Here is a 15221-nt window from a genome sequence, read left to right as displayed (position 1 = left end):
ACTGCCAAGTCAGTCAGGTCTCCAGAGGGTGATCACTACAGCTTCAATTTGGGCCAGTGGCCTTTATGCAAATCCTCGGAGTGGAGGTGAGGAAAATATTGGTCGGGGTTGTGGACTGTTGTGGAGGAGCATTGCGGAGCTGGGAGGAGCACTCGTGCTCTGCTGAAGTCCACACAGAGGTAAGACTAAACATATTGACTTCCCTCTTTTGTGGTGGGTGGCTTCAGAACTGCTGGTTGGGCTACATTATAATCCAAACAGCAAAGTGGAGCAAGTCAGCCCTACTGAGTGTGAACAACTTTCAGGGAAAAATAGATTAAAAAGGTGTTTCTCCCTTATTAAAATATTCAGCATCTCAAATATCTGTTTTAGGTGGCTACCAGGGAACAACAAATTTTTTTTTCCATTATTCCAGAAAGTAGAAGTGCTGAAAGATAAAGCCATTGGCATTTGGATTTTATAAATGGGACATAAAGTAGGCAAAAGTTATACAAAATTTTGGTTGGTTAAAATATTGGCCGGTGTTTTCCCGCCCTGCCTGCCCTGGCAATCGGAGCGGGCGAGGGGCGGACAATGGAAAGGCCCATTGACCTCAGGCGGGATTTTACGGTTTTGGGATGGGCAAGGCTGTAAAATCCCACCCATAATGTTCAATCTTGGGTGCTATATAATAAAAATACAGTGAATTCAGTGTGTAGATACCGTGGGATATTTTCCCTCCATTTGTCAAAATTTAGATAACCAGGTGGTGAAGGATACTGGAGTCTATAATTTATTCACTTATGAGTTTTTATTTATAGAGACAAAATTTGCAGAGCATGCACCTTTAGAGCAAAACCTTCTCTTCCAGTGTGTTCTGATAAACATAAACACAGATGAGTCCCCAATGAAAACCCTCCACTTGAGTACATGAGTAAAAAGTCACCATAGTCCTAGATGACCATACGCTGTGACTGGTGGTGATTTAACCTGAGGATCACCGCACCTCAGGCAAGGGGCAAGGTGAGAAGGTGGAACCTTCATGAATAACCTCAGCTGGTACGGGAAATGAACCCATGCGGCTGGCATCACTTTGCATCATGAACCAGCTGTCCAAACAACTGAGCTAATTGACTGATACACAATTGACACATTTGTTTTTCTTTCCCCTCTTGTCCTGTGCAGTTCTTTTACTTTCAGTTTTCTTATTTCCACAAGCCTGGGACAGGATTTTTGGAGGCTGATGGGAGTGGGAACTGATGATGTGGAGATGCCGGCGTTGGACTGGGGTAAACACAGTAAGAAGTTTAACAACACCAGGTTAAAGTCCAACAGGTTTATTTGGTAGCAAAAGCCACACAAGCTTTCGGAGCTCTTAGCCCCTTCTTCAGGTGAGTGAGCACTCACCTGAAGAAGGGGCTAAGAGCTCCGAAAGCTTGTGTGGCTTTTGCTACCAAATAAATCTGTTGGACTTTAACCTGGTGTTGTTAAACTTCTTAGTGGGAACTGAGGCAGGGGTATGCATAATTTCATTGTGCCAGTTTGCCCCTTAGCCATTTTCGAGAAGGCTTGACCAGGGGTGAAATGGTTACCCACTTGGAAGCAGCAGCTAACTAATTGAGGAAATGAAAGGGCTTATTAAGGCACTTCACCCACAGACTGGAATTTTCCAGTGGCTATGTAGTGGCTGAAACATGGCCAGTTAAACAAGGGTAGTCTCTCAGCGGAAGAGAGGAAGGCCATGTTCCATCTCATTAGGGCCTCCTTCCTCATCCATCATGGCTGCCAGACCACAAAGGTGGCCGCTGGCTTTGTAATGAAGAGGTGGCCCCTCCACCATCACGGCCAGGTGGCTATGGCCTTCTGATAAAGGCTTTTAAAAGTGCTGAAGGTGCCTCAAGATGGAAGCGCTTCCTCCTTCATTCTCACCTGCCTCCCATTATCTTGCCAGCTTTAAGAGTCCATCTATTCTCCTTAACTGGGTGGAAAGTGCACCCTCTGGTCACTATTTGGTTAATACAGCACCAATTACTGTTGGATTGCTGCTCCCAGCAAGGTGCAGGGCCGGGACTAATTTTTGACCCTGACGTTGGGCTTCTAAACCAAAACAGAAACTCCTGCCCAATGAGCAAGATTATGATTTGGAAGAAAAGACAAAAAAATCATAAGATTGGCACAGGCTGATGTAATCCAGTAAGAATTCAGCTCAGTTTAGCTACAGGCAGTCAAAGTAAAATAGTTGAGGTATTAGACACAAACAGATTAATTGATGGACAAACATGTAAATGAATTATTTTCATTCAAGTGTGACAATTACAATATAGGAAGAGTTAATAAAATACATGTTTTCAATCACTTTCTGCTACTTACTCCTGAATAGAAGTATTTTTTATAAGATGCAACTAAGATGGGCGGCACAGTGGCACAATGGTTAGCACTGTTGCCTCACAGCTCCAGGTACCTCGGTTCGATTTCCAGCTTGGGTCACTGTGTGGAGTTTGTACCTTCTCCCGTGTCTGCGTGGATTTTCTCCGGGTGCTCTGGTTTCCTCCCACAGTCCAAAGATGTGCGGGTTAGGTGCATTGGCCATGCTAAATTGCCCCTTAATGTCCCAGGATTGTAAGTTTTTCGGGCAACTCAGGCCTTTTTATGAGCTGGGAAAAGGACTTGAACCCTAAAGAACTGTGAAAGTGGCCACATTTGGCTGCAGGACTTGACCAAAAATTTCCCAGGGAGCTCAGCCAGCCTGTGTGTGTGTGTGTGTGTGTGTGTGTGTGTGTGTGTGTGTGTGTGTGTGTGTGTGTGTGTGTGTGTGTGTGTATGTGAAGGGGCTCAGTCCTAAAATTGCAAGCAGCCAGAAACCAGACGGACTGCTGATTAGGTTATCAGCAGCACAAAAGGGAACTGACGACATCACCAGACTAGGCCGGCAGCAAGACAATACACCTGGTCTGGACTCAATGCAGGTGATAATGGCCTTGTCCCAGAGCGAGGAGAAGCCCATTTCCATAATGGGAAAACGATTAAACGATCTCCGATGGAACAATAAAGGACAGCAAGAGACCTATTACCTGGGATGGGATCATCTGGTCTCTATGGACTGTAAGATCGCAGCTACAGATAACACTAGCACGCCTTTGTCTGTGGAACTGCTGGTTGGAAGGGGGCGGAGTTGGCAGGAAAAAAATTCAAGTTTTACAATATAAAAGGATGGTCAGGTCGGCCATCTCTCTCTCTCTCCTCTCTCTTCTCCTGTTCCTGCCTGCCTCTCGTTCGTCTCCAGAACGCAGCCCGAAGTCCACTGAGCAATTTAAACTAGGATTGTGAGTATCCCCTGGTAATTCGCGAAGTTCCCGAGATCATCATAGTGGATGAGGCTTTGGGGAAAGGGGGGGGCTTTTGCATGCACCTTTCATAGTTTAAGACACTGGTAAACTTGTGTAAAGTAAGCATTCCGTTGTGTCCATTTTAGTATTCCTTCCATAGCTATAGTCTTATAGAGCACAAGACATAGTGTGTTGTTTTCCTGGTGTTTGGTGATCTTGACCTTGATGTTTTAATAAATATATATATATATATATATCTTTGACTTCCATTGGAGTCCGTTTTGATCTTTTCAATTTCTCACCAACGATCTCTGACCAAGTCACAATATTAAATATCCCTTACTATAATTCCGGAGTCTAGAACTGAGGGTTCTCTGGGCGCTTCGAAACTGCCCACTCAGGAAAGGCTGCCAGGTAAAGGTGGGCAGAGGCTTTCCTTTCCCCTCTCTCTCTCTCTCGGGGGCACTACTCTAGTGGAGTAGGCGCAAGGTGGCTGCGAGTCCACCGGTAAGAGGGAGAGGATCACCCGGGCAGTGGTGGGGTTTGGACAATCGGTGTGCCAAGCCCAAAGTGAGCCCGTTGGGTGGAGTTAAAAAGGGGATCCCGCTACAGGATGTGTAGGTTAAAGGGATTAGTGGGGTAAATATGTGGGGTTATGGGGATTGGGCTTGGGTGGGATTGTTGTTGGGGCAGATGGGCCGAATGGCCTCCTTCTGCAATAGGGGGGAGGCGAGTCTCCCAAAAGTGCTGAATTGGCGGGAAAACTGTTCTAAATCCCAACTGATCTGATAGTTCAGCTTCTCACCTGAATCTCCGCACTCTGTGCACTGCAGAGGTCCCAGTCGTGAATATCATTAAAAACCCAGGGGGGTGGGGCCTATTTGCGCCAGAGTTTGACAGTTCTGGAACTCTGCGCATGCGCAGTGGTCCCGATCTGTCAGACACCCCATTTGCTGGCCAGCTCGATCACTGGCCAGCCCAGGACCACCGCAGTGCTGCCCCTCCACGCCCCGATCACGGCCCCCACAGCAATTCCCAGGCCAGCCCTGACCCACCCTGTCCTGGAGCGCCCCGATGTCCAGGCCCCATCCCCAAGCAGTAGCAATCCCCCCAGCCCTCCTCACCCCAGCAGACCCCCGCCACCCCCTCGCTGATCCACCCCAGGGTCAGACCCCCCACCCCTGGTAGACCATCACCACCACCTCCCTCCCCAGCCCGCCCCACTTGTTGCTCTTCTTCCATCACAGACTGATCCCAATGCAGAGTGGCAGCAAGACCCCCCACCCCCACCGATCGCCCCTAGGCCCTGCCCACAGTAGGCCCGGCCCCCTTGTCACTGTCCGATGCGTGCTGGGCAGTGCCAAGCTGCCCCCTGGACATGGGCACTTTGCCCCTTGGCAGTACCAGGGGGCACAGGCTGGCACTGCCAAGGTGCCCGTGCCCAGGGGGCACCACCCCCCGCCACCCAACCTCCTGGGAGACCCCGATTGCCCCTCCTTCATTCCACCTCCTGCTAGTTCCCCGAACGTGGGGAGCTCGTCTGAACCCAGGGAATGAAGTACTCCTGGCAGGGTGGGAAATTCAATCGGGACCTGAAAGGTCCCAATAATGAACACATATACATATTTAAAATACATGCAGAAAAGATTTTAATTACTTGGTCTGGAAACCGGTGGGAAGGTGGTCGTGGACTGTTCGCCGGCTCTGGGAGATGCGCATGCATTCCCGGCGCATGCGCAAATCCCTGTTCAAGGCCGCAGGCCCGTGTCTCCCGGCCGGACCCACAGAAAACATGTGGGCCGCAATGGGAGAATCGTGGTCAGGGTTTCTAATTATATAAATGCTGAATTAAACTAAATGATCGAAGACAGAGGGTGGTGGTCGATGGAAAATTTTCGGACTGGAGGCAGGTTGCTAGATGAGTGCCGCAGGGATCAGTGCTTGGTCCTCTGCTCTTTGTGATATTTATTAATGACTTAGAGGAGGGGGCTGAAGGGTGGATCAGTAAATTTGCTGATGACACCAAGATTGGTGGAGTAGTGGATGAGGTGGAGGGCTGTTGTAGGCTGCAAAGAGACATAGATAGGATGCAAAGCTGGGCTGAAAAATGGCAAATGGAGTTTAACCCTGATAAATGTGAGGTGATTCATTTTGGTAGGACTAATTTAAATGTGGATTACAGGGTCAAAGGTAGGGTTCTGAAGACTGTGGAGGAACAGAGATCTTGGGATCCATATCCACAGATCTCTAAAGGTTGCCACTCAAGTGGATAGATCTGTGAAGAAGGCCTATAGTGTGTTAGCTTTTATTAACAGGGGGTTGGAGTTTAAGAGCCGTGGGGTTATGCTGCAACTGTACAGGACCTTGGTGAGACCACATTTGGAATATTGTGTGCAGTTCTGGTCACCTCACTATAAGAAGGATGTGGAAGTGCTGGAAAGAGTGCAGAGGAGATTTACCAGGATGCTGCCTGGTTTGGAGGGTAGGTCTTATGAGGAAAGGTTGAGGGAGCTAGGGCTGTTCTCTCTGGAGCGGAGGAGGCTGAGGGGAGACTTAATAGAGGTTTATAAAATGATGAAGGGGATAGATAGAGTGAACGTTCAAAGACTATTTCCTCGGGTGGATGGAGCTATTACAAGGGGGCATAACTATAGGGTTCGTGGTGGGAGATACAGGAAGGATATCAGAGGTAGGTTCTTTACGCAGAGAGTGGTTGGGGTGTGGAATGGACTGCCTGCAGTGATAGTGGAGTCAGACACTTTAGGAACATTTAAGCGGTTATTGGATAGGCACATGGAGCACACCAGGATGATAGGGAGTGGGATAGCTTGATCTTGGTTTCAGATAAAGCTCGGCACAACATCGTGGGCCGAAGGGCCTGTTCTGTGCTGTACTGTTCTATGTTCTATGTTAAGGATTTCCATTCCCATAAGTATGTGAATATCCACGAGGGAAACTTTATCGTTCTTTTTGTTTAAGGGGACAAGGAAACTGTGTGTGCAATTTGAGTAAGACATTTTCTCTGAAAACAACTTACAGATTCAGATGCTATTTTCCAAAATGAATCACCTGGGTTATTTTCACACTCAGTTGTTGTGGGGCAGGATACAAAATTTATGCCTGCAAGAAATAAGAATATCAGCAATAAAGGTAAGACAAGATTAATGTAACAGCTGACAATAACGCCTGTCTAAAATTGTTCCCTTCATGATAAATGCATGCTAGTCTGGTGGGAGGCAACTATACAAGATTTCTTTGGGCGGCATGGCAACACAGCAGTTAGCAGTGCTGACCCATAGCGCCAGGGACCCCAGTTCGATTCCGGCCTCGGGTGACTGTCTGCGTGGAGTTTGTACATTCTCTCACCGTCTGCGTGGGTTTCCTCCGGGAGCTCCAGTTTCCTCCCACAGTCCAAAGATGTGCAGGTTAGGAGGATTAGCCATGGTAAATGCACAGGGTTACAGGGATAGGACAGAGGGGAGGGTCTGGGCAGGATGCTCTTTTAGAGAGTCATTGCAGACTCGATGGGTCAGATGGCCTCGTTCTTCACTGTAGGGATTCAATGATTATTTATGCTGTTTATTGCATTGTTTTTCCTCTAACCCTACAACCGACTATCAGTGTGGAAGTTCCTATGTGTATTTTGTAGTCTGCACTGCTCTTTTCATTTGCTGTTGATGAGACCTGAGACAATCTGTGACTCCAAGATATTGTTAGACCATGGTGGGAGGGGAAAATTCCGGTGAATTCGTATGACATTTAGAAAATGAGCAGTCATCTTGGTAACAAATGTAGTTCAGTGGTAGCACCACCTCCTGAGTCAGCAGGTTGCGCTTTCAATTCCCAATCCAGAGACACATAATGAGCACATAATGGAGGCTGACACATCACTGCAGCAGAGGGACCTCGAAAGATAGCCTGCCACTGGGGCCTGTTAGTCTTTCTACTTGCCTAGCCAGCAAGCCATTGGGCAGTGTAGCCCTATCTGGAAAAACAGCAGGAGTGCTGGTACCCTGGACAATATTATCCAATTAAACTCCAACCTTTGCATATATGCTCTGGGAGTTTGGGTAAGTGGACCATGTCCCAGTGAAGGGAGTATATACATTCCACATCAGACAAATGGAAACTCTATTTATGTAAATTCCTGAGTAGTTTGATTTGGAAACCCTGGGACATAGGGATGCATTTCCATGCACATCTTAAATCACTATAGTAATCAATTAGCTTAGACAAATACAACCTGTGGAACAAATAAACAGATCGCGGTTATAGCGTTTTGAGTGTCTAATATTTACATTTCATCAAATTTTCCAGGCATAAAAAAGGCACAGAATGCGACATTGTATTCCTTTTAATGTTTGAAGAGAACAAGAATAAAGGTATGATTAACTTAAATCTCCTGGTGAACTCATTCACCGCACAGTTTAATTCCCAATTATTGATGACTTACTATTTTGTAATACTCTATCATCTTTCCTTAACATTGTGGTTAATAATATTAAGCATCTGCAACAATCATTCATCTCACCTGGAGGTTCAAGTTGTCCGCACCAGTCCAAGTCATCTGCCAAATAGCCAATCAGGGTGTCACCAAGAGGCATCATTCGTCTGGTTTTATCTGAATATCTGTGCACCAGAAGCTTGGTATTTTCCCAGAATAGTGACTGTAATTAAGTTTAAAAAACCAAGTTAGTTGTTACAGTTGGTCCATATAAATAAGGAAAGTGGGAGGGCTTTTTCTGATCCATATGTATTAATGCATGTAGAAATGTCTTTTGATCACTACCTCTAATGATATTCCAAAGATTCTAAAATACTTTTATAATTTTACTGGAAAAATAAAAATAAAAGATGATCTCACTATGTCACTCATATTTTCTTTATCACTGTAGTAATCAGTTAACTTAGACAAATATTACCTGTGGAACAATTAAACAGATCTCGGTTAAAGTATTTTGAATGACAAATATTTACATTTCCTCATCAAATTTTCCAGGCATAAAAAAGGCACAGAATGTGAAATTGTATTCCTTTTAATGCTTGAAAAGAAAGAAAAACATTATTTTACACCGTCACTGCCTGAATTATAGCAAAGTTCTAGAACTATGCATCATTTTACATTGCGCAAATTTCCATTCAACTCAAACCAAATGTTAAGTGAACCCATGTTATTGAGCAAGCGTACCTTGTTCTCAGAGACAGCGTGCAGTGCCAGATTGATAAAATCCTCATAATCAGCTGGAATGACATGGCAGGGCTCTTTATAAATGAAGGCATTGCGAAATGCCTCCCAAATCGCTGAACAGTTCTTTTCCCTGAAATAAAATAACCGTTCTCAAAGGTATTTTTAATGTCAGCAGTTGACACTTAAGCAGTTGCTGAAAAAAGCCAGCTATTGTACATTGTTCAATCACAGTAGGTCATTGGTCAAGTAAATAGTAATAAGGTGGAAGGCAAATTAAATAACATTACAGCATGTTAACAAAAGCAAAGCACTGTGGATGCTGGAAATCTGAAATAAAAACAGAAAATGAGAAAACTCAATAGATTTGGCAGCACCTGTGGAGAGAGAAACAGAGTTAATGTTGAGTCCCCATGACCCTTCTTCAGAGCTAAGAGCGTTATAATCCAAAGTATTGAAATAGAAACTATGAACCCATTCTTAGCCTCCACCACTTTACTAACAATTGGGGACCATTGCAAAAACGCTTTCTTTCATTTTATTTGAACACTTTCGTTTATTAGTTATGAAAATATGGATGATGAGGGAAAGAAAAAAGGTGTTTGACTGGCAGTCAGGAATTATCCAGTCAGGTAATCAAGAGGTTTTTCTCAGGGAGATCTATTTGATTGATAACTGAATAAATTGTTATTTTAAAAATGAAAATTTTGGTTCAGCAAATTTATAACTAGAAACTGTTAGTAACCCCCCCTGATTATCCTGGAACTGAAGATTAAAAGGAGAAAGGGAGATTTGTATAGCACTTTTCATGACCACTGGACATCCCAAACTGTTTTACAGACAATGAAGTACTTTTCTTCTAAGCATAGCCACTACTGTAATGTAGGAAACTAATCTGCCACTTCACTAACAATTGGAGAACATTGCAAAAATGCTCTCTTTCATTGTATTTGAACACTTTTGTTTATTTGTTATAAAAATATAGTTGATGAGGAAACAAAGGGTGTTTGAATGACGGTCAGGATGTATCCAGTCAGGTAATCAAGAGGCTTTTCTGATTAGTGCGGAAGCTGGTCTACTGTGAGGTGGACGTGTCAAGCCATTATTGTCAGTAGAGGGCAGGCCCTGTGCTGAAATGTCCAACCAAATTAGTAAGCCTACATGTTTGGAGTTCTGACTCCAGCACTGGAGCCCAATAAGTATGAAGGTAAAATAAAGAACAGACAAATAAAATGTACAAAGCTTTAACAACAGTAACTTGCATTTGATAACATGGTTAACATAATAATTTTTCTGGTGATAACAGGAACATTATCAAACATTATTTGACACAGAGCCACATAAGCAGATATTTGGTCAGGTGAGCGAAATTGAAAGGTCTAAAGGGAGGAGAGATAGAGAGGGAAGTCCAGAGTTTAAAATTAATCCAACTGGAGACATGTCTGCAAATGTTGGAGCAAAGTAAATTAGGGATGCACAAGAGACCAAAATTGGAGGGCCTCAGAGATCTGAGGGTGTGTAGTGCTGATGAAGATTACAGCGATTGGGAGGGGCGAGGCCCTGGAGGAATTTGAAAACTAGGTTGCTAATCTCAAAATAAGCGTTGGCAGACATTCTTGTGAAGTGCCATAATATATTTCACTGCACTACACAAGTGTGAGTTGTGACTTTAGTGAGTTAATTTCGGAGTTTAACACTCCTGAGAACTTTGAATGTCAGGAATGTGAATTTGGAATTCAGGCACCCATCCCCGTTTTTTTCATTCCATTAATTTTAATGGACAAAATTAATCAACTTTATTGGGTGGAAAAATACTGGACAATGAGTACTTGAATTTCTGATATGAGCTCTAGTTGTTCAAACCCTGTGCTGGAGCATTAAAAGTAACACATTCAGGGATATGGAAATACAGGGCAGAAAAAACTGCAGCCTCAATGCTAAATGCGCTGATTAAAAATTCTGAGCTCTACTGTGTTAACAGAGGTGTTAGCCCACTTTTCCTTTAAGTTTGAATGTCTGTTAACTCAGAGCAGTAAAAGAGTTAATAAACAGAAAAAAAAACTATCAAGGCTGAGACTAATTTCTGAACAAAGGGATATAGAACCATAGAACCCTTTCGGTGCAGAAGGAGGCCATTCGGCCCATTAAGTCTGCACTGACTCTCCAAAAGAGCATCTTAACCAGGCTCACCCCCTGCCCGATCCCTGTAACCCTGTAGCCAGTTACCATGGCTAATCCACTAAACCTACATATCTTTGGATGTAAAGTTAATTGTTCTGAAGGTTAAAAACCTGCAAAACAGAGGGCGGAATTTTCTCACTCTTTTTTGTTGGCTCAGGCGGGAAAAGTGGAGGGTAGCTTGCCAGCTGCATTGTGGGTTTTTCCATTATATCTTCAGGAAAAAGAGGGTCAAGCGGCAGGTCCCACGACGTCATGCTGACGGAATGGCATGGGCCCATTTTCAAGGGCACCCCATTCAAAAAAATAGCCAAAGCTCTCATGGAACCTCCCTTCAACCCCCATTCCCCCCCCCCGCCCCCCCCCCCCCCCATTCTCCCAGCAATGCAGTGGGCACTGCCAGGGTACTGCATCTCCACCGTAGGGCCTGTACTCACATTGCACCGTGGGTAAGAACTGTTTGCCAGGCCCTTGCTAGTCCAGGCATGTTGTGAACCTTTCATGGTGGGAACCCCATTATGTTATTGGTGAGGGGTGGAGACGATCTGAACAGGAAATCCCACTGGGTGTAAAAGTCATTTGAGGACTCCTGTTGAATTCTCCGCCTCCTTCCCTTTCCCCCCTGTGAAAACGGGGATGGAGATTCCTGGTCAGAGATGGTATAAAGATAGTACTTGCTCTCAGAAGGGTAAGGACATAGGGAAATAGGAGCAGGAGGAGCCCATTCAACCCCTTGAGCCCGCTCTGCCATTCAATGAGATTAAGGTTCATTCTTCTATTTCAACACTATTTTCCTGCACTATTCCCGTATCCCTTGATGTTTTCAGTGTGTAGAAATCTATCGATCTCAGTCTTGAACATACTCAACAACTGAGCCTCCACAGCCTTTTGTAGCAGAGAACTCCAAAGAAGCATCACCCTCTGAGTAACAAAATTCCACCTCATCTCAGTCCTAAATGGCCTACCCCTTATTCGGAGACAGTGTCCCGTGTCCCCAGGTCTCACAGGCAGGATTGCCTTTCAAGGCTAACAGAGGTCCCGTCCACTGCCAATCAACGCTCAAGTAAACATTAAATGGCAGTGGGAATTCAACCGTTGGCACAGTAACATGTTATGTGCCAACTCTTAGGATGGTGAGCACCAATCACTCACCATCCTTAAAATTTTATCCTAAAGATATTTGTGCTTGAAATACAATTCAATGCAATACTTTCTTTCAATACATAAATCTTAAATTCCATTGTTATGATTCCTAATATTCCATCGCTAATGAATTGTGTTATGACCTCCGAAGAGACTGATGACTTTCAAAAATAAATTCAAAATTCCAGTTAGTTGCTGACAGAATGACGTGTCAAAATTTCACATTTTTGGACATTTCCTGAAACAAATGATTAAAAACTCTTAAACAGTATATTTGTAGGCAACTTGTAGGTTAAACCACAGAATGGCATATCCCCCTTCTTATTCTTAGCCCAGCCAAAAAACAAACACACTTCACAGATATGCTTTACAATGTCCTTTACATTGATATTCAAGTATCCAAGAATCAATGTGATTTCTCAGTCCTGAGCGTTCATTCCTGTTCTTTTTCTCAGTCTGATAACTTGCAATCTTAGAACTGCACCTTTCACAGTGAGGTTTTCTTTTCATGAATCACAAAGGTTAGCATGTAGGTGCAGCAAGTGATGAGGAAGGCAAATAGAATGTTGTTTTTTTTGCATGAAGAATGGAATATAAAGATAGGGAAGTTTTGCTATTGCTGTACAGGGCATTGAGACTACGTTCTGTGGACACTTTTGGTCTCCTTTTTTAAGGAAAGCATATCATTGCATTGAAAGCAGTGCAGAAAAGGTACACTTAGCTGATTTCTGTTTCAACTGACGAAAGTAGTCTTTAGACATAGGAGGTAGCATAAAGAATAGGGATAAATGCTGAGTGTTCCAATTAGCACAGTGTCCTCAGCGACCTCGACTGAGCCCTCCGTTTTTCACTAAATTTATCAATGACTTCACGATTGGCAACATTCTTCTTCAAGTTGTGTCCCTTTGACCAAACCATTTGCAGCACCGAGACCATCGGGCACTTGCTTGGCAGTCAACTCTCATCATCATACATCTTGCCCATGAGAGCTTAAAGCAGCATGTTGATGAAGAAAATAAGTGACCAGTGGTTCAGAGAGCCACACCAATCTGTATTTCCATGAATATGTTATAAAGAAACCATTGTCTTACCTTATTGTAGGATTCACTACTCTAAGGTAGTTGTAACATCTACCAATTATGATCTCCTCCAAATTGTGGACGGTTCCAACTCCATGCCATGACTTTATTGCTGCACCTTCTGAAGTCGAACAATTCATCAGTAGGATTCCAAGCAGAAACATGCTCCATTTCCACATTTTGAAAACTTGAGAGTCACAAGTTTGAAAAAGCTCTTGCAGTGAAAATGTCACGTCGCCACTGGTCCTTGAGCATATCAGAACGGTATTGTGGAAAACAAATGTAAGTTGTATGTAATAATTAACTAGTTGAAGGACGATTAAAACAACACATGCTTAATATTCAACACAAACAGAAAATGCTAGATACTATCAGCAGTTCAATAAATATTTGTGAAAGAGATGATTTAATACTGGACTGGGTGAGGGTGGGTGGAATTGAACATGTGTAGAAGTCACTCACCCAGTACTTCCAGGTCCATAGCGGGGCCGAAACAGCTATTAATTGTCGCCATTTATTTCCAGCTCCAAAACCTGAAACCTGCTATTGACCTAGGCTCACCCCTTCCTCCAATTTTGGGAGTTAACTCCAAGGTGGCTTGGCTTCCAAGCTGGCTGAAGTTCCCAAGTCCCTGGTTGATGAGATGCAGAGGGAAGTCTGATTATGGAGGACAATTGTTTTAGCCATTCACTGCCAGATCTAATTGGATCACATAAAGCACCATAGGATCCTCATCGCATCTGCTAAAATGGCTCATTAATCCAGGATTACCTCAGAATGTAAAGATAACCACCTGGTTCTTTTCTTTACTGCAATTCCATCTTAAACACCCATCCTGCCCCAGACCCCCTCTCTCCCCGAGATTGAAACCATCCAGACAGCTGACCCTGCCAGTTTCCTCCAACCCACTAGGCTAGACTGCCTTCAAAGTTCCCTCCTAACCTTGAACTCATGTTCTCTAGTTTCTCTCTTATCTCCCTTCATGACTTCTCTTAACTAATCTTGTCCATGAGACACATCTCCTGGACCTCAATTCTATTTCCATTAAGCTGCTAAACACCTAACTCTCCTTTCTCATGCTAGCTATAGTAAGAAGTCTCACAACACCAGGTTAAAGTCCAACAGGTTTATTTGGTATCACAAGCTTTCAGAGCGCTGCTCCTTTATCAGGTGACCCGAGTCACAAATGACGTACTATATTTCTGCGGCAAGAATGAACTAACCCTCCTTATCCATTATGACTAGTTTGTAGCCTTTGTTGTGATCATCTTCTGATACCTCCTCACTGTCCTCCAGCTGTGTGGGACTGCGCTCACCTGTTTCCATTCTTGGCTAACTCACTGTAGCCAGGATATCATGTCAATGGTTTCTCTTCCTGTTACTATTACCTCAGGTGTCCCCCAAAAATCTATCCTTGGCTCCTTATTTCTCATCTCAATGCTGTCTCTGGATCTCATCTTCTGAAAGAAATACATTAGTTTTCACATGTAAGCTAAGGACACCCAGCTGTACTTCACATCATCTCTCATGACTGCTCCACTGTTAAAAATTATTAAACATCTTGTCCAACATCCAGTACTGGATGAGCAAATATTTCCTCCAATTAAACATTGGGAAGACCTTTAATCCCCGCTACAAACTCCATTCTCTGGCTACCAATTCCATCCTTCTCAGATCGCAAATGTCTGAGACTGAACCAGATTGTGGGTGGAATTTTCCCGTCCTGCCTGCCACGGGAATCACAGCAGACGAGGACAGTCCATGCAAAGGTCTTTAACCTTGGGTGGGATTTTCCAGTCTTGGGGCGAACGCGGCCGGAAAATCCCATCCCATGTCAACCTCAGTGAGGAATTTGGTTCCTTACAATTATATATTCCTGCCATCACTAAGATCACTTATTTGCATATCTGTAACACTATCTGACTCTGTCCTGCCTCAGTTCACCTGCTGCTGAAAGCCTCTAGATTTGAGGTCATTCAAAACTCTGCTGCCCATGTCCTCATTTGCATCAATTCCCTTCACTAATCACACACACGCTCACTGATTTACATTGGCTACTTTTCAAGCCATAGCATGGTTTAAAATTCTTATTCTGGTTTTCAACTCCCGTCATGCCTCATCCCTTCCCATCTCAGTAATCTCCTCCAGCTCCACTGCAAGATATCTACACTCATCTAATTAAGCATCTGGAATGTTCACTGACCCATCATTGGTGGCTATGCCTTCAACTACTGAGATCCTAACCTCTGGAATTCAATTCCCAAACCTTTCCATCTCTCTTTCTTGCTTTAATATGCTTCTTATAACTTAACTCTTTACCATGCATTGTTA

General features: G+C 44.0%; 1 protein-coding gene across 1 annotated transcript in view; it reads right to left on the bottom strand.

The window, feature by feature from the left end:
• The window catches only part of LOC144495114 (ADP-ribosyl cyclase/cyclic ADP-ribose hydrolase 2-like), a 28305-nt gene extending 15141 nt beyond the window's left edge, over window positions 1–13164 (bottom strand). The window contains exons 1-4 of the mRNA XM_078215037.1: window positions 12903–13164; window positions 8494–8623; window positions 7837–7972; window positions 6343–6425 (exon numbers count right to left, since the gene is read on the bottom strand). Coding sequence (XP_078071163.1) covers window positions 6343–6425; window positions 7837–7972; window positions 8494–8623; window positions 12903–13069 — 516 coding nt within the window. The 5' untranslated portion in view covers window positions 13070–13164. The remainder of the gene's footprint in view (window positions 1–6342; window positions 6426–7836; window positions 7973–8493; window positions 8624–12902) is intronic.
• Between the last annotated feature and the right edge of the window lie 2057 nt (window positions 13165–15221).

The sequence above is a fragment of the Mustelus asterias genome, chromosome 1 (assembly GCF_964213995.1).
Source record: "Mustelus asterias chromosome 1, sMusAst1.hap1.1, whole genome shotgun sequence".
NCBI classification, from domain to species: Eukaryota; Metazoa; Chordata; class Chondrichthyes; order Carcharhiniformes; family Triakidae; genus Mustelus; species Mustelus asterias.
This window is presented reverse-complemented; position numbering and strand designations above follow the sequence as displayed.